Below are 19,061 nucleotides of genomic sequence, written 5' to 3'. Positions count from 1 at the left end.
CAAACCTTATAAATTTCCTATAAGTCCTTTCTTACACCTCCTGGCTGAAGCAATCTCATATGTCATTGTTCTCTCTCCATCTCTCATCCTTGTCATCAAAACCTTTGTATTTCTGACACATGTTGCTTCAGACCAGGTAATTAGATCTCAGAAGATAATGAACACTTCAGGTAACTGAGTGCCATTGCCTTACAGGACAAAATTACCATGTTCTCAGTATTGTCTCTTACCTGTTCTTTATAATCTCTTTCATTTTCACTGTTTCTTACCAAAGAGCCACTGTAAAGAGAAGGGATACCTTGCCTTTTTCTACTGAAAGGCCATTCATTACAGTACAATGCAAAAATGAATCCAAGCCACTCAAAACATGCTGCATTGGATGGATCAAGAGAATACCTTTCCTGTGGCCCAGTTCCCAAAGTCTGTATTAAAATAAGCTAACATTTCTTTTTCTGGACTTTACTGGCTGAAGCAATTTTGGATAAGATATCCACCCTGTGCTGCTCAGCCCTGTGCTCAGACCATGACCATCTGCTGTTAACTTTTTACCGTGCTGGTGTCTGGGCAATTCTGACCCCATTCTTTCTTTATTTATAATGAGAAATACTCATTTATTTCCTTTTGCTGTCTCAGCTCCTTCTGTAGGCTGAAATACAGCATGGATAAGATAACGTAGGGAAAAGAACAGGATAACCCTGAGTGAAAGAATAAGATGACAGCATGAGAAGCAGCTTAGCAAACATGAGTAGCAGTTCCTGACAACACGTGTTCAGTTTGGTTTTAGTCTGCAAAAAGGAAATAAAATGATTAAAAAAACCGAGATGAAATAATTCTGAAATCAGGAATGAGTCAAGGTCTTGCAGAGGCAAAGGTTGAGAAGGTTAGTTCTGAATTACTCAACATTGTTTGTTATCTTACATGGGAGATAAGTTTATATCAGCAAAGAAAACATTTATTTACATTCTTTATTATCAGGATAATTCAATATCTAGATGAAGATAAGTTGGCATAAGTGATAAGATATAAAAAAAAGTATTACCCTCCGAGACAGCATTATCTGGTTAATGATCTTCAAAGTGATGTTTTATTTTACATTTTAAACATCTGTCCTTTCCTTTTACTTTTATTTTCTTTTCCATAAATTATCCACATAATCACAAGCCGCCCACTCTCCCTCTGAACATAACATACGACTTCCCTGTGTCATATCTGCACTGCATGTTCTTTGCACTGTATCACATTTAAAATGTCAGATAGTCTTTTCACCTGTGACTGCAAGTCAAGTTTCTTGGAGTTTGTCCCTTGAATGCTCTTGATTCCCAGCACATACTTAGGGGTCAGACTGCAGCTTTGGAAAAGGCCAGCACAGATTATGTCAATCAGTCCTTTATTATCTGCTGCTTTCCTAACAGAAAGACTGAACTGCAAAGTTCAGTCCATTCCATTCCCTTACCATTCCTCCACTTATCCTGATATTGGAATCCCACAAGCTCACGTGCCCTTTGGTTTATTTCTTCCAGGGAAGGCTGCTGTGGAGGCAATGCCTCCCTACAGTTCTGGGTCTGCTTTTAGTCTCTGAAAGAACAGCAGCAAGCCTGATTTGCCCCCAAAATTTCGACCATCCTTTGGCTGCGACGGAAAGGTGATGGAAATCAGGTAAGAGAAGTGTGAGGAGTCCATGTGCATAAATATGTCACAGTGAGTAGCTAGCAAATAAACTGAAAACTTATTGGTGTCAATTCTGAGCATTTCTATGGATTAATATAATTTATCAGTCACCAGAGCTGTTGGTCAGATAGTGCTCAAGTGTTTTACTGAGGTTAATGCACTGAACTATGGCACTGGTCACTCATAACTTCTCATGTGTCGACTTGAGCTTCAGCACAAAAGATTTGAGCTGCTGTGGTTTTGTTCACACTTGTGATGGACTTAGATGCTCACTGGGGCTCAGCTAACACAGGGTAATTTCCTGAGCAGATACGACTTGATAATAGGTCCAACCCACCCAAGCCTTACATATATCAACTCCTTGATGTCCTGTAGGATTTCATCCAGTACCTTTTCATCATCAGGGAAGAGCTAAAACAGAGGGAAAGAAGGGATAAGAGCTGAGGAAAAACTCCTTCAGTAGCCAAGGTAAACCCAAATATATATTGATATATAGTCTAAATGTACCAAGTTTGCAATACAAATTGTAACTTGAAAGAGAAGTGAAAACTACAAGGTCTTACTCATCCAGGGATTTTTGTTCTCTCACTCAACACAACACAAACACTGGCTGTCAGTTGAGAAAATATATTACTTCCAGCAAAGATGAAAATCAAATTCAAGCACACATTGAAAATTCAGACATTATTAACTCCATGATTGAAACCCGTGGTTTATGTATTTTGTTACTGCACACACTGTATATTCCTGCATTTTGTGCTTGCATGTGTGCTTTGTTTTATTTAACATATCACAGTGAACTATCAAAAGTCTTGCAAAATATAATCACCTGAACACAGAGAAAGACTGAGTTTGAAACCTTATGAGTCTCAGTCTCATATCTGTACAGGAGGGAATTGAATGCTCTTTTGGAGCACCAATGCCTGTGCATTCCAGTTAAAATGAACCAAACTAAATGCAGGGATTCTGTTACAGCCATGGCAGCTGCAAAAAAGACACTCTGGTTTGCAGCAGGATGGCACGATCCTTGCTGCACTGAACCTTAGTACAAACCCACAGCACTGCTTTGGAGTCACTGTGAGGGACCTGAGTATCAAAATAAACCTGTCAAGCAGAAGAGCAGAGCTGTGAGGGACGTGCAAATTGCAGATTGTACCAAATCTCACTGCACCTGAGAGTCAGTGCAAGCTTTTGCTGGTCCAGCAAGCTGAGGGAGTGGCTGCTCTCCCGGTCCCTCTGGGGCACTCACCAGTCACTGCTGTGAAAGTACTGAAGCCACTTGTTGAGGCTGCTGCAAACAGTTTGCAGTTTTTCCTGTCTGGAGCCAACACTGATTCTGCTCCAACACAACCCAACCTCTCCCTGAACTGTTCAGTTTCTTGCTGCAGATCAGCCAGGTCTCCCATGTCCTGCAGGCATTGGGCAAGAGGGTGGGAAAAGGGACTGCTGTGATTGCTTTGATCCAACTCAGAGGAATTCTCCCCTTTCCCTGGCTATTTTGGGATATGTGTGTATCAGAGATCTGGGAAATGCCTCTAATTCCGCTGCACAGCCCTTACAAACCCTTTGAGACAGGACTAGGGTGGCTCATCCTCCCTGAGGATGCTGGAACTGAGTGCTTGACTCTGTGTTGGTTGTATGCTACCAAGAGACACTGCAGCTTCACCCCTAAGAGGCCAAAATTACCCCAGCCTGGATATGTTTTGATTTTATGGAGAAGAAATGTGGAGAGAGAGGAAAGACACAAAAAAAGTAAGGGGAAACTGGCAAAAAAAGTTTGAGGTAGAGAAAAGGGTACATGGACTAAAGAGGGAAAATTACGGGGAAATAGAAAATGATGGCACATTGGTTGGTTGACAAACATGTTACAGAAGAACTACTTTACTTCAAAGAATCTGTTGGACAGCTGGCCAAGTCTGAATCCTGCCTGATACTAAGAAATTATCTCCTTACCCTAGGCTTAATGCATTGAATTTGTTCAGTTTTCTAATCTTCATAGAATCACGGTTTGGGTTGGAAGGGACCCTAAAGATTATCTTGTTCCAACCCCCTGCCATGGGCAGGGACACCTTCCACTATCCCAGGTTGCTCAGAGCCCCATCCAACCCGGCCTGGAACACTTCCAGGGATGGGGCAGTCACAGCTTCTCTGGGCAACCTGTGCCAGGGCCTCACCACCCTCACAGGGGAGAATTTCTTCCTAATATCAAATCTAAACCTAATCTCTCTCAGTTTGAAGTCATTTCTCCTTGTCCTGTCACTACACACTCTTGTAAAAACATGGAAGATTTGCAGATACTCTTAGCTCCCTCCCAAAAAGGACACAGGTTTGGCAGCCAGGAGAGGGAAGCTCACATAGCAGCTTTTCACACTGCTTTTACCTTTCCTTCTGCATGATTCAGAGTACAACACAAACAATCTACATCTGAAAGCAAGTGGAAACATCCAACCCTGAACTGTGCCAGGGGAGCTGATAAGTTTTAGGATCAGGGTAACACCAGGACACGGTGTCTGAGGACCTCCCTTCTCCCAGTTAGTGAAACACCCAGAGAAACACTGGAATGATGGCACTCAGGAGCAGGTGGGACTGTACCACAGCTCCCTCTCTGATCCCAGTGACCCTCAGAAAAAGAGCTTCTGCCAACCAGAAAAGGTTGAAACTCTAAGGAAGAAATCTGAGGAAGAAAATCCTCAGCTTCTTGGTCAGTCACAGTGTCACACAGGTAAGAGACACCCCTGAAATGGAGGGAAGGAGCTTGTTCTTCCACCACCCCACAGCAGCCCGCTGTTCCCTTACTCTGGCCTAAGCCCTGCACTGGTCTGTCCTGCTCAGCCTGAGGCCTGGCTTACAGCCAGGGCTCCCTCCCCTGGGACAAAAAAGATGGATGAGATCATGTTTTTTAGGCAGATTAATCTCACATTGCTTATTGCTGGCCAAAGACCGTTTTTCACATCTCCTGCCAATTACCTATTGCCTAAATATCTGACACCTGATAAAGAACAAAACATTCCTCCCTTCCTAGTGCTGTTAAGCAATGCTTATATACAAAGAAGTGTAAAGCTACTCCCTGCTAAGTCCATTAAAACCAGGAGAAGCTTCTTTTCTTAATCGTGGATCACAGAGTACCCCTGCCAGCCTGGCATCCTTTGGAAGGACGTTTCTAAGAAGCACTCATTTAGCAACTCTTTTATTAATCCCAAAACATCTTTCCCTCAAATCTCTCTGCCCACACTCCAACAGTCCAGCTGGTCCATTCATCCAGCCAGGTCAGGCAACACAGCCACCTGCCATAAGACCACAGAAGAGATCTAGCTTTGTGTTCCCAGTTCTGTCTTTCCTGGGCTCCTTATCCCTTCTTTGCCTACCTTCCAGCACTCAGCAAACTGACAGGGTGGTGTCAGGTGTCTGAACTTGCTCCAACAATTAGGATAATGCCAAAGCTGATCTTTGCAGGCAGCCCTGCACACAAGGCACACACGTGGCTCTCACCACTGAGCAAGAAACATGCCCAGGAATGGGATAGGGCCGAGTGACCATCTAAACAAGCTCCCTGTCGTTATTTCTTGGGGCTAAAGAAACCAGTGTGGACAAAACAGCCCCAGCAAAGGCTTCACAGCAGCACCAGGGCACGAGCAGGTTTGCAGGGACTGGAAGGCAGTGCTTTGGGTCTGTGTCAAATGGTGTGGTCAGGAAAGTGATGCAACGTAGGATAAATTTATCTTATGTGGTCAGCAAAATTTTCTTTTGCCCTCGGAACAAACATGCACCCCCAGAGAAGAGGCAATTCTGGACAGAAAAAGGCAAGAGATGGAAACATACTCACCCTGAAGCCTCCTGGGACTCTGGTGGTTTGTAAGTGCTCTGAGCTGGAGAGAGAAGCACTGGAACAAGTCAGGCTTTGGAAACATCCTCTGGAACAAAACTACACTCCAGGGAGGAAGAACAGGCCTGAAGGTCAAGCAACCTTGAGGTATCCCTCAGCTTGGGGATCTCTGGAGAGCAGCAGGGAGAACCATTCCAACAGCAGTTATTCTGCTGGTGAAAGAGAAAGTGAAACCAATGATACAAGTATGAGGCTGAGAAAACCTGTGACAAGATGCCTGCTCCCTTACCCCAGAGCACAGGCAGCTAATCCCACACTTAGTGGTTGTCAGATGTTCAGTGAATCCTAGGACAAGTCACCTTCCAGCTGCAGGAGACAAAGCACAAGCCACACAACTGTGCCAAGCTGTCAGGTGCAGAGACACCAAGGGATGCTGTAAAGAACTTCAGTTTGTCTCCATAAAGCCATTTCCCTTCTTGTGGATTGCCACAGTCAGCTTTCTGCAGAGCTGAGAATACCCTACAACACCAGCACTTGCCTAAATAATTGCAAAAGGTAATGCAGGGAAGCATCCTGCTGTTAGAGGAAAGCTGGAAGGATGGAGAGTTGGATGTAGAACCCCACGGCCTCCAGCCCAGCCCTTCCAGACCAGTCCTCACCGAGTGTGCCCACGAGGCCCCTCTCAGTTTCCTTCCATGGGCATTTGGTCCAGGAACAGGCATTCCATTTGTGGGCATGGTGTTTATTTCCTTTTAATACTTAGCCAAGGAAACTTGCAGTAATGAATGATCTAGTAACAGAATTAAACCCATATTTGTACTTACCCCACAGGGCTAAGGTGGGTTGTTGGGGTTTCTTTTGCTATTATTTATTGAGAAAACCCCCCTTACACCTGACACTTGGTGCATCCTTTTGGAAGAAGCCTCCAATGCTTTGCTACATCCTCCAAAGGGGTGCTTGGTTTCCACCTACAAACTGCATTAAGCACAACTGTTGCTTTCATAAATCCGGACTGGGGCAAAGATTTTATTAATTTGTCACGAATTAATAATCTTACCACTTTTTATTCTTGGAGGTATCTTATTAATGAAAACAATAATTATGATATTTCCATTAGTCTCACAATCCCCATGAATTCTCTTTTGAAGCCTTTCTCCCCCACCAGCCTTGTGAAAACACGCAACTCTTTATAAATGGTATTAAGACTTTTTGACCTCCTTATCAGCTGTGTCCTTGTACTGTGGGTTCTAATTAGGTTAATTACATTTCTTCAGATACATCTTTGTGGGTGTAGGTATAATCTAGGAATAACCTTGGCAGGTAGTTTGTCTTGCTGCGTAAATGGCTTCTTGGAAATACAAAAATTCACAAAAAACTTGTGACAGAAGTTTTGTTTTCCCTCTGACGGCTCTCTGGCAGTACTTGATATTCCCACCAGAAAGAACAGGAAGATTGATGGCCTTGTTCTGTAGCTGTTACAGTTTAAGGACAGACAAGACTTGAGAGCATGTGGTACACAGCTGGAAAAATAATCACATTAAGTTCTTGGCACACAAATCCTTTTCAGGCCCAAAATAAAGGCAGAAGTCACCAACATGATATACATTTGGCAGCTGCTCCAATTTAATGTGCATTGAACTGGGAGAGGATAGAAACTCAGGTCTGTTCCAGGACCTACTGACTCCTCCTCTGTGCTCCTCTCCCACAATCCAAGGATGTCCTTTCCCCTCCCAGGGATGTGATGGCTGATAGGCAGCTTAGGAACCCCCAACTACCCTGCTCACCTGGTATTTACAGGAAGCCCCAACTACCCTTCTTACCTGGTATTTCCCTTGGATGTTTCCTGCTGCTTTCCAGGATGTGAAGAAGGGCTTGTGTATAAGTTCCTCCCCCTGCACCCAGCCAAGGAGGTCTCCTCCCCACTACCATTCTATGATCCTGCCAGGTACAGGATCCAGGCTTGGGTCTGCCACAGCATGACTGGCTCCATCCCTATCCCATCCCTGCCCTTGGAAAAGTGAGAGGACACTTGCAGCCCCATCCAGGAGGTGGCTGTGCCAGGGACTCCCTGGAGCTCTGGGCATGGGCAGCTTCAGGCTTCCCTCCCTCCACAAGGCACTTCCCAATGTCTCCCCACAGCAGCCACCTTCCCAGGAGAGCGACCCCACATATCTTACTCTGCCCCCATTGCCATCCCCTGTGCCCTCCTGTAACTCCTCCCCCCAAAGCAGGACCCTCAGAGAAAAAACAGGCCAAGGCAATTTTTTTTCCTCCCCTAATAGCAAAATATATTTTAACTGCTGTAATACAGTAGATTATAAACAGCTCTTGTGCGTGACAGAACATGGTACAGGGTGTATCATGGAATGGCTGGGGCCGGGGCCAGGGCCAAGGCCAGGCTGTCCTCTGCCACCACCAGGGAAGGGGCACCATGGCTGGAGGCACCGGGAGAAGGGATGAGCCAGGGCTGGCTCAGAGGTACCACAGGGAGCCAGCTCATCATCCTGATGCCACAGAGCATGTGGACTCCTTGAATCCACTGTCCTTCCAGCCCATCTGTGTTTGGCAGCAGAAGCTCCAACAGTTCAGTTTTCCTTCAGCAGATTCAAGCAATCCATGCCATTCCATCCTGAAAAAAATCCATGGGGATTTGCCCCAGCTCACACCATGGCACACAGCACACGATGTACTCGGACGGCTGCCACGGGAGAGCACACAGCTCACAGCTCAGACGCAGGACTGCTTCACCCCTGGAGGCTGGAAGCCAAACACCCCGACAGAAAGGACCTACTAGGCATGAGGGCTCCACAGAGATTCGGTCTTCCCAAGAACAAAGTGTTTTCTGCATGAAAACCAGGATGCATTTGCTGTATTAATACTGATTTTCGTGAGGTTACTGAGCAAGGAGCTGCAGCTGTACTGGCTGCCATTCCAATGCTGGAGGCTTCCCACCTCATAAGTGAGGGAGTTACCATGGAAGCAAGCTGCACAGTCCTTGTGTTGGAAAGAACCACAGGAAACAGTATATATTATATTAAGTACTTGTAAAGGGCAGGTGGGAACCTTTGCATCCTCCTTATTGACCATAACACTGGACTGCTAGGTCTGGCACTCACAGCCTAAGAAAACTCCAGCATGGTATAATTGACTTTTAATTAAATGAGCAACGTGCAAAAGACTTAGTATTTCCCCTCCAGCACTCTTAAGAAAAATGAAAATATAAGCCCACATTCAGAAGCAATTAAAAAAAACCCACAGAATTGAAAGTAATCCAAATTGTTAATGCCCTGACAGCACGGTTGCCAGATACCTTGATCTACAAGGCTAAAAACCTCAACTTGTCAAAAACTAAGACTAGTTCCAACAGCTGAGCATCCCTTTCTGGTTGCCTTTTGCTTGCCAGATGCTCAAGCCCAGAGGCTTCAAACAGTGAGGATGCTGACACAGTAAATGCTGATGATCCTTTTGGGCATTTGACAGTGCCAGCTGTGAGAGCAACACCAAAACTGGGCACAAAGTGAGCCACCACCAGGGTTTGGTCTCCTTTTGAGAACACTGAGACAGTACTGAGACCTGACACAGGCAAGAAGGCAACAAGCCAAGTCCCTAATCCATCACACCCCCCTTGAGTGCAGTTAAATCTGTGTTTTGAGCACCACATGAAAAAGAACTGGACAGAGTTTCATCCTATGCCAAGGAGGTGACAAAGCTGTTTAGCCAAAGGGTGGGAGTTTTGTCTTTTTCAATAAGGAAGCTTAGTTGTTCCAGAACTTCTGTTCTTTCCTCCCACAAAAGGTATGGTGAAAGATAGGATTACTCAAGCTGAATGAAGATAAAGTAATCCATTTAATTCTCAGGATTTTATAAACTAATACTGCCAAATTTGAGTATATACGTGAACCTCTTCCTCTGAAATTACCTCAACTGTTTCAACGAGCAATTTCTAGCAGGAGTTATTGTCGGAGGAGAGCCACACACGCAAACACTGTATTTGGCAAATTTGCCCTGACAAAGTCCTTTCTCAAGAGCAGGACTCCTTACTGAAGACTGAACACCTGGAAGAGTTTAATTTCTCCCATGAAATTACTTCTGACTCAGGTTAGCGAAAACAGAAGCCTGAAAGAGCGTCTGAAGTGGTTTGGGAGACAAGTCCATCAGCTGTCCCAATACTGCTGGTATCAGATACCCAGAGCTGTAGGTCAGTACGGAAACACTGTCACCAAAAAGTGCCAATAAAGAATATGTGAATAATTCTGAAATCCTTGTCACCAAAGTTAAGGTACTCTATGAGATGACCCTCTTCACCAAAGTCAAGGTTCCTCCACCAGTTGACCTTCATTCCCCAGCAGCATTAGAAGCTGCTGCAACACATGTGGGCAAGTGGCACCAAGGTGCTGAGCTGCGCTGGCCAAACGAGAGTGGGCCATGTACCTGTAATGTTGATCCCATTTTCTTACAGTTGGCTTGTAGTATTTCAAATCTTTCTTAGTAAAGAAACCCTTAACAACCGTATATATACCTTAAAGCACCTGCCAAATTAAAGTAAAAGCTCTTTTACAAGTTAATCATGTTGAAAGAATTGATTATCTAGAGCAGGAGAAAGGAAGAGCAAGAAAAAAAACTATTCCTCAAGTCACAAGGGCCTTCAGAGAACAAAAATGCTGTAAGACAGTTGAATGAATACAGATAAAACACAAATTTTCAGTGTAAAAAGTCATATAAAGACTGCCCACACCATGCCCTGCTTCCGAACCTGACTCTGCAACGCAGCCACAAGCACACTGACAGTCCCTTCTCCCTCTGCCCATTTCACATCTGTTGGCAGCCAACACACATGGAACACAGTTCAAAGCCAGCTGGGAATACTTTGGCTATCTTCAGAGCAAGAAGGCAAACACACTGTTGCTCTGCCACTTGTGACAGTGGCAGGCAGGATCACGAAGAACAGAAGGTTTGTAGACACCCTGTTACCAAAAGGGAGAAAAAAACCCTGCAGAGAGATGGCTAAGGAAGATGGACGGATGCCAACAATGAGCTACCAGCAAATCTGACTAGCTTGCCTCTTGTCCAGAAAAGCAGCAACTGGGGGGGACCCCTGGATGAGTAGGATTCCAGTAGACTCCACCTTCAGCTCAATGTTTTACTGGCATGGAAATGGCTCAAAGTGGGACAGCACGTAATAGATGCTGCCTTATGAAGTCTGTTGCAATCCAGGTCAACTGGTTTGCTCCAGCAACGTTTAAAAAAAATTACAGTTTCTCCCCAATAATCAGGAGGCACAACTTCCCTTAGAAAAAGTCTGTAGTGAGTTAGATCACTGGTCCAAATACTTGGAGGACAACTCTGTTTTTCTGTGACGACATGGCCAGAGGACACCATTTTCACATCTTCGTATGACACGACCATGAGCGTGGCTTCAAATAGTCCAGGAACGTGGGCTGCAAAACATGGAGAAGTAGTGAATTAGTCACCAGCTGTGGTGTGAGCCCCTGAAGTCAAACCTCCCTAGCAGGAAAGATCAAACCACATGTCTACACCCTGCAACCCTGTTCTAACCCTCACTAAACAGTGCCTGGAAGTGCAGCTACAGCCACAAGTCCTCATGCATCAGATAAATGCACGCCCAGCAGCACGTTGTATCAAGAAGCCAAGTCATGTACAATGGCAAACTCTTAATTGAGGAGAATCAAACTAAAAATAGGGGTTGCTTGAGGATACCTTCAGTTAAAACTGAAATCAGCTAGAACAGCAGAAAGTTTTATGTAAAACAGAGTCTGGTACCCAAGGAAAGGAGTTACAAGTCAGAGAAAACACCCCAACAAAACCCCAAACTGACCATTTACAGGCAACCATTTCTCACTGCCACCCACTCCAGCCTGGGAGAGGGACGACAGCCACAGTTTTTGTGGGCCTCCCATGAAAGTTTCTCCTGACCTCCATCCCCACAGCCTAAATGAGGTTTAGCATAGTGGTTTATATCCACAGAAATGTGGGAAAACCACCCTCAGTTTCAAGCAGCAAAATACTACCAGCATAGAGAGAGCACTACTGAAAGCACTTCTGTTAGGGAGCCTGTAGACTGAGCAGCTCCTACAGAACTGATGCAGCTCACTGCCAAAAAACCTCGTGCCATGTAACTTCTGCCATGTCCCCACAGCAAGACAGGGCCAGCCCCTGGGTTATCCCACAGGGAAGGTGTGTCACTCACGTTTTCCGTAGGGCAGTACCGGCGTGCATACCACTCCTGGCTGTAGAGGCAGATGATGACACCTTGGCCCAGGAAGAGGGAAGTCCACATGATCACATTATAGATGGGCCCTTTCCGACGGTCATTGAGGGTGAAGTTGAAGACCACTGGAAAGAGGTGAAACCAGAAGCATTGTTCAGAGGCAAACTCAGGAACCAAAGATCAACTGATTTCACTGGATCTTCCCCTCCCTTCATCTTCTTACTTCACCTCTGGAGCAACAAGGCCGCTCCATGAGGTCAGTATAGTGCAAGAAAATCTGATTATGCTTGATAATAGAGCAACTACTGTTGTTTGCCAACAAGGTGGCCCAGCTTGTGCCTCTGGGGATCAATATCTGTGCTACATGGGTGACAAGACATGGCAGAGGTGGCCTAGAGATTATTAGAGCCCTCTACCTCAAAACCCAAAATGAAATGCCAGAGCTCCAATTCTAAATAGGCTCTTCCTCAATGTAGTAGTAAAGTAATACCTGTCTTACACTATGACTTTGGAGAGGAAGACCTACAACTTGCTGACACACAGCAATTCAGCTGCAGCTCGGCAAAGAGGAAGCAGTGCTAGTAAACTATGTGCAGTCCCACAGGACCAGCAGTATATCATATAGGGCTCTCTTCCTCTTCACCAATACCTTGTTCATTTAAGTCCAAACCTTCAAAATCCTCTGTGTGTATGTAGATATATAACTACTGAGCTGAAGTCACAAAAGTTGGACACACAGTTGCAACCCTGGGACAAGAAACAGTCCTGTGTGTTAGTGCCTAAAGAACAACTGGATCATTATCAGAAGGGCAAAATATGCTTTTAAAAAAACCAAACAAACCACCCACAGCCCACTCTCATACTCTTCCCTGGCACTTACCTCCAAAGCATGTAAACAGGCAAAAGAGAACTGGATAGAAGAAGCCAAAGCAGATGCTCAGGACATACTCGTGCACAACAGCTGATACAGTGAAGACAGACAGCATAGCTGCTGCTCTGAACTTCTTACCAAAAAACTGGAAGAGAGGAGAATACCAAGTATTAGGAGCTACTCTGATGTGGGTTATGTTTGTTTGTTGCAACATTTATTCTTTTTTTCTGAGCTAAGAAGGGCCTCCTCTAGCCCAGAGGCACACATGAAATGCTAAGTGCTTTACAGAGCACCTTGGGGCTTGGGTGGTTTTCTTCAGGCACGTTTCTGGTCTCCTGCATAGGTTCTCAGTTCGAGCCCACTCATGGAATATCCACCATAGCTCATCAAGACAGTGTAATGTGAGTTCTAGCTCTGAGTCAATCCCTGCATTCCTACATCTCAGACCCACATTTTGCACACATTAAGGACTTGGAAATGACCAATGGATCTCTCTAAAAAGCACAGTGGATACCCACAGCAGCTGAGGTGAGACATTTTTGTGCTTCTAAATGGACAGGGATGCTGCACCTTGACAAAGGTACTGTTTTGCCCAGTAGTTAAAAGTTTAATTAACAAAAGAATACATCTGCTTGTTACTCACCCAAAGGAAGTCCCTGTAGGCATAGTAATAGAGCCAGTCATGTACTACCACGTTCCAGGTTCGGTAGTAGTTTGCATAGGATGTGGAATTCCACCAGTCCTGAAAGAATAGTTGAAAGACTATAAATCTAATTAAGTATAAACCATTCTACGGGGCTTTTCTAGGATATCAAATTGAAAAATACTGAACAGAATAATACCAAGCTAACGCATCAATTTGGCTATGAAAAAACACTTTCCATTGCACTTTCAACATTCTAGTTTAATATACCAAGTTAGGTTTTATCCCAAACTGCAGGTGGCTGATGTGATAAAAGAACAAAAACAGTGCTAGTGGAGCTACTGGGTAGGTCTGGTGGCTGGTTCTGTTTGTGCACAGGGTGTAGCACCTTAAAGCAACTCAGACTGCCAAGCAGAAATCAAATCTCCTCTACAGCACAGCAACAAACTTGAGCTTTAACAGCACAAAAGCAAAATCCCATGGATGTTTTGTTTGGTAAAACAATCTTCAGTTTCCTCCTCTTTCCTTCTCATCAGGACAATGACTTCTAGAAGCTTTATAAGCTAAAACTGCTGGTTCTTACCTTGTAGAACATCCTGTCTGCAAAGCGCAGCATCTCGGCAAATGCGTTGAGCCAACAGTGCAGGAATGCAAAGAACACCAGGAAAAGGATCAGTACACCTGGAAACAAGGGAGATGCAGACTGGTTTTGTAGTGTTTTCTCTCAGCTACAAGCAAGAGCACGTAACACAATCAAGGCTGTTCTTACAGGCACTGGCACAGGTGAGATTTACTGCTTTGTACAGGTAGCATGAAAGTGTTCCAGTTTCTCACCACACCAGGCCATGTTTAACCCAGAGAGCAACAGCAAGGTTGCCACAGAGCCTACAACTTTGAAGACAGTTAAATTCAAAACCCAGCTTTTATTTTGTGCTGCTGATTCTGAAGTTTAACACTGTAAGGCTGAAATCTGTCCACAAGATCTCCTTTGCTGATCTCTGCCTGCCATGAACACATCTCATATGAAGCACTTCTCCCTCCCACCTTTCCCACAAAGGCAACAGTCACTCATGGATTCAGGCCTTACCTGGCAGAATAGAGTTGAAGATGCACAGGACCAGCCCTCGAAGATTGAAGGTTTCTTGGCTACTGTTGTGAAACTGAGGAATGCAGAGTCTCACAAAGATGTAGTAGGCATAGAAAAGTGAACCAAGCACCTGGAACAAAAATACCCAAAAGTCTGACTTCATAAGAGAAATACACAATTAACACATTACCACTTGCCAGCTCCAGGAGAGAACAGCAGCTGCCAACACAAGCCAAAATAATTTATTTTACATTGCTGCCAATAAACCTCCCTAAGGATCCAGGCACAAAGTAAGCCACAGCAACCCCGGTAGCTCACTGACAGCCAGCAGCAAAATCAACTTGTCTTTTCTACTCCAGCAGCTGTCAGTTCCTCCCAGTCCTATCAACTCACAAGCTGTGACACAAAAGACATGTGCCAATGCAAGAGTGAGGGAAGTAGCCTGTGATCTAGGTCCAAGACAAGGGCAGAAATAATTGAAAAATACTTACTGTACTTAAATCTAATATTAAATCTTACTTTTCTTTCATCCCAAAGGACATTACAGGCCAAACCACCTCAGGCTTTCTCTGGCTCATGAACCAACATTCTGGATGCTGAGGTCAAAATGCAAGTCAGTGTTTAACTGCTCTGCTGGAAGGCAGGTGTGTGCTCTGTCACCCTCTTTAGTCCAAGAGCAAAGCACCCAAAGGCCTGTTTGTGCTGCCCCCTTTTTTTTTTCTCTACATTGTTTTGCTTTTTAAACCATGAACACATTGTGTGACAGGAAAGGTTTCAGTCACACAAATCCATTTCTTGGAAACACATCCGCAAGAAGCTTTTGAAGCTCACAGCCACAAATGTGAAGAACCAGTCAACCTTAAGCTCAAATAAGCACTGGAGGTTTGGACTCCAGGCCTCATTGTTTCACAAATTGCTCTGAGTACCTGCAGGGAGGCAGCTGTGCCAGTGCACTACAATCAGGGTAAAGAAAGAAGGCCAGTGCATGGGTATTGCTCTACACACACCCACGGAGCTTTTTTATCTGGAATGGAGTCTAAAGGCTTGTTTAAGTAAAGACTTCTAATTTCTTTTCTTTCTTTGACACAACCACTAGTGCACCAAGATCACAGTTTCTTTTTTAGTCACTAAAAGGTATTCTTTTCTGGTAAGCCCACACCAAGTACAGAGTGATGTAATGCCAAAGGGAGAGCTGTTGAGCCACACAGCTCACGTGATCTCCAAAAGTGCACTCTGCAGAGAGCTGCACTACTCACCTGTGCAAACTTGGTGGCTACGTAGCCCCATCTTATCGTGGGATTCCTAGGGAAAAGAACACATGATACCATAGCTAAATAGGACCTCAAAGCAGCAAACCCCTCCCCTTCAATTACTGATTTTACTGTCCTATTCTCTGAAAAAACCCGGGTTTTGAATTCCAGAAATCTCAATCTCCTGACATCTAAGGGGATGTCTGCCCAAACTGCTGGTTCCTTGCTTTCAATTACAGCAATTCCATAAATGGAAAGGTATCTGGAGGGCAGCACTGCACAGTTACATAGGAGGGGGGGATCTGCCCAACAGTCACATAAAGGACTGCTGACCTCACACTGCCAAAGTGCAACCCAGCAACTACAGAAAAGTTTGGGAGTTCCCACTTTTAAAGGCTTCAACCTCTCCCCTCAAACTCGAGACAGGGCTGCTTATTAGCACCACATAAAACACACAAGCCTGTTGCAGGAACTGCCCATCACTAGATAATCTGTAGCAAGTTCTTTATTTGCCTCACTTCAAGTGCGTTTCCCAAGGAAATAAAAGCAGAAGTGTAAAGTCAAAATACTATGAGCATTAGAGTGAGTTTCCAGGAGCAAGCCCTGCCCTTGCCAGGTTACTGGTTTAACTACATCTTTATGAAAGCTCTCACTCATTAATTGATCACACCCAGGGATGCTTAATGTTGGCTTCAGTTTTCAGACTACTTTCATGTTCTATTGTTGCTCACATTACCTGGGATAGTTGTCTCTGTAGATGAGGGTGGGAGCAAAGAGGAAGTACAGGTACTGAGAGATTCTGGGAACAGGTACTGTGCCTGGGAAGAGGGGGAAATAAAAAACAGAAAGAACACTCAGCAATCTTTTTGCCTAATGACAGTTCAGCCTCCCCAGTACCCTTTCACAACACAGAACCCTTATCACCTCAGAAACCTCAGTCTGGAACTAAAGGGATGGGATTTACAGAGAATAAAACAAGTAGACCTCTGAGATGGAGTCTCCCCACCATGAAGCCCAGTTAACAAGTGAGGGTAACTAACTAACTAGCTGCTAACATCTTGGTATCCCATTTCCTTTCCTCTTAGGGAACATGAAGCTGTAAGGCCTGTATCGACACATGGGTTCAGTTCAGCTCTAGCATGTCTTGCTCAAAGAGTTTCTATTCTACGACTGCTGTCATTTCAACTGGAACACTAAGCTGGAGGTAGGCTGGCAACCTCCAAACACTTTTTGCTCCTAAAAGCAGAAATAGGGAGTCTATAGAACAAAGACTTCAGATCCAGAGATGATTTAGACCTGAACAACAGTCACGTTCGTAGCCTAACACCAAATGAAAAGGTTCAGGCTGAAATTATGATGCAGAGCCCTTTGACCTCCCCATTCCAAGTCACCTATTCAAAACCCACCTCTCCAGCTCATGAGGGCAGCTTAAAGTAATGGAGAGGAAATTAGAGCTGGCTATGCCCTGCTGTAAAATGAAGTAGGGCAAGTTACTCACTGGACTTGTCCTTCACAGAGGACAGGACTCTGGGTACATTCTCCCGGATGAAGGAATAAGCCTTCATAACAAGACGGACCTGTAAGGCCAAGAGATCAGCAGCTTAATACTCTCACTTTGCAATAAAGACTGGATCAAACATTTTACAGCAACACCTTCAATACCTTTTTCTGCAATTTACTCCTCCTAGAAGGAGTAAAGAGTTACTTCCTCCACAAACAAGCCTGTTTAACTGACATGAATTTAAAACTCTGCAAAGTGAAACTTGCAGTAACAAAAACGGCTCAGGAGAGTCAAAACATCTCATTTAGGCTCACAGGATCACCACATACACAAGGACCCTGAATAACACCAGCAAGTCACTAACCAGCTAACATTAACTTAAAATTGAAGGGAAACCCCCTATGCATTTCAGTAGGTCAGGATGTTTCAATGTCTTGAAAATAAATCCTTGAAGCCAGATGTGTTGTACAGCAATTACCGCTACCTGGGGATAAGGTGATGCCACATTAAATAGTGCACAGCTGCAGAGCAGGGTTTTTTTATTTTGCTTTAACACTGAAGAGCCAAAAGGAGTGCCAGTCCAAGGTTAATTCTTAAAGCTACACTCATCTCTGACCATCCTTCTTTTAACCTGATGGTCTAATCAGACCACTTTTGTACTCTTCCCCTGCTTCCCCCCCCCCCGCAAAAAAAGGAATCCACTTTCAATAAAGTTCTGACTGCAGAGCAAAGACACTTGTTTCTTGGGAACAGAAATGGAAACAGGAACCACTTGACAACTGTGTTCTTGCTTTTTTTGGGTTTTGTTTTTTAAAGAGGAATGTTACAGCTTCCTTGTGAACTATGGCACAACATGTTCTTAAAATTTGTTTTAAGCACTTAGCATCCACAAGACAACTAGAAATAAATGGAATTTCAGCCCTGAAGTAAAAAAACACAGTAAAATCTTAAACAGAGGGTAAAACCCACAAGTGGTTTCCAGGTCAAAATCTACTCTTTCTCAAGTCACAGACAACCTCAAACTACAGCCCTGGCTTACTTTAACAAATAAAAGTGACATTTTAGGGAAAAGGACCCTTTTCATTTTGAAAATGAAATTCAATATATCCAAAGATAGGTAGGGACTTACCTGCTCCAGTATGACAATAAAACGGGAAGCTGGAGGCAGGGCATAGGCTACAGCAACATAGGTTGGTCCAAAGCCAAGCCCAGCTATTTGGAAGAGTGTGAACAACATCCCATAGAAGAAAGAGTGGATTGCACGATGGGAGGAACTGCAGTAGCCTTGGGCCCACCAGACAAAGAGGTTGTATGGAATGACAACTGTGGCACTGAACATGCACAGCCAAGTACAGAAGACAACTGGGAGCTTTCCAAAAACAAAGACCAGGAGATCAAATCCTAGGACCAGCCTAGAAGGTACAAGGAAAGACACAATATTCAGTGTCCATTGTTTGATTAGGAATACTTCTCGTCCACTAAGTGGCTACAAAACACAAAGCTTCCAGATCATAATTGTTTGACAGTTGGGATAGAAGTGACCATGGGAATAGCAAGCTTTAAGTGACCACTCTCAAGTATACCAGAAAATAAATGCAGGACTCATGCCATCAGGGCACATAATTAAGCCCCACAGGGCTTAATTAAGCACATCTTTAAGATCAGCATGTGGTTTAAGAATATGCTCAAGCTCATCCCTGCTAAGAACAAGCACGTGACTAAACGATCCAGTGCTGAACCAGGGTCCGAAAGAGCTTTTGGGGAACACTCCCAGGACATGGCCACTGAGAATCAGTTCTTCCCAGGAGTTTAACACCTAAAGAGGCTTTTTCCCCACCTCTGTAGGCACGGGGTATTTTAACAGGCACCGCTCAAATCTAGTTTAATCCTGCTTTGTGAGATCTGTGGGCATTCAACATGGATTCAGTTTAGAAGTTACCCAAAAGGTTCAGGGTCATTAGATGGTCAGTCCAAATATATCCAGCTGGT

The 19,061-nt window shown here is 44.5% G+C and overlaps 1 protein-coding gene and 1 long non-coding RNA gene across 3 annotated transcripts in view; one reads left to right on the top strand and one right to left on the bottom strand.

The window, feature by feature from the left end:
* The window catches only part of LOC113972992, a 38,134-nt gene that overhangs the window by 5,939 nt on the left and 13,134 nt on the right, over window positions 1–19,061 (top strand). The window contains exons 2-3 of the long non-coding RNA XR_003536095.1: window positions 1,521–1,656; window positions 2,044–2,136. This is a non-coding gene — a long non-coding RNA (uncharacterized LOC113972992). The remainder of the gene's footprint in view (window positions 1–1,520; window positions 1,657–2,043; window positions 2,137–19,061) is intronic.
* The window catches only part of SOAT1 (sterol O-acyltransferase 1), a 28,220-nt gene continuing 16,911 nt past the window's right edge, over window positions 7,753–19,061 (bottom strand). For both annotated transcript variants that reach the window (XM_027694563.1, XM_027694562.1), the window contains 10 exons: window positions 18,202–18,484; window positions 17,070–17,148; window positions 16,308–16,389; window positions 15,578–15,623; window positions 14,322–14,451; window positions 13,818–13,915; window positions 13,235–13,333; window positions 12,601–12,736; window positions 11,700–11,845; window positions 7,753–10,929 (listed from right to left, as the gene is read on the bottom strand). In XM_027694563.1, the coding sequence (XP_027550364.1) occupies window positions 10,873–10,929; window positions 11,700–11,845; window positions 12,601–12,736; window positions 13,235–13,333; window positions 13,818–13,915; window positions 14,322–14,451; window positions 15,578–15,623; window positions 16,308–16,389; window positions 17,070–17,148; window positions 18,202–18,484 (1,156 nt within the window). In that variant the 3' untranslated portion in view covers window positions 7,753–10,872. The remainder of the gene's footprint in view (window positions 10,930–11,699; window positions 11,846–12,600; window positions 12,737–13,234; window positions 13,334–13,817; window positions 13,916–14,321; window positions 14,452–15,577; window positions 15,624–16,307; window positions 16,390–17,069; window positions 17,149–18,201; window positions 18,485–19,061) is intronic.

The sequence above is a fragment of the Neopelma chrysocephalum genome, unplaced genomic scaffold (genome assembly GCF_003984885.1).
Source record: "Neopelma chrysocephalum unplaced genomic scaffold, ASM398488v2 Primary Assembly neopelma1_98, whole genome shotgun sequence".
In the NCBI taxonomy this organism is placed as follows: domain Eukaryota; kingdom Metazoa; phylum Chordata; class Aves; order Passeriformes; family Pipridae; genus Neopelma; species Neopelma chrysocephalum.
This window is presented reverse-complemented; position numbering and strand designations above follow the sequence as displayed.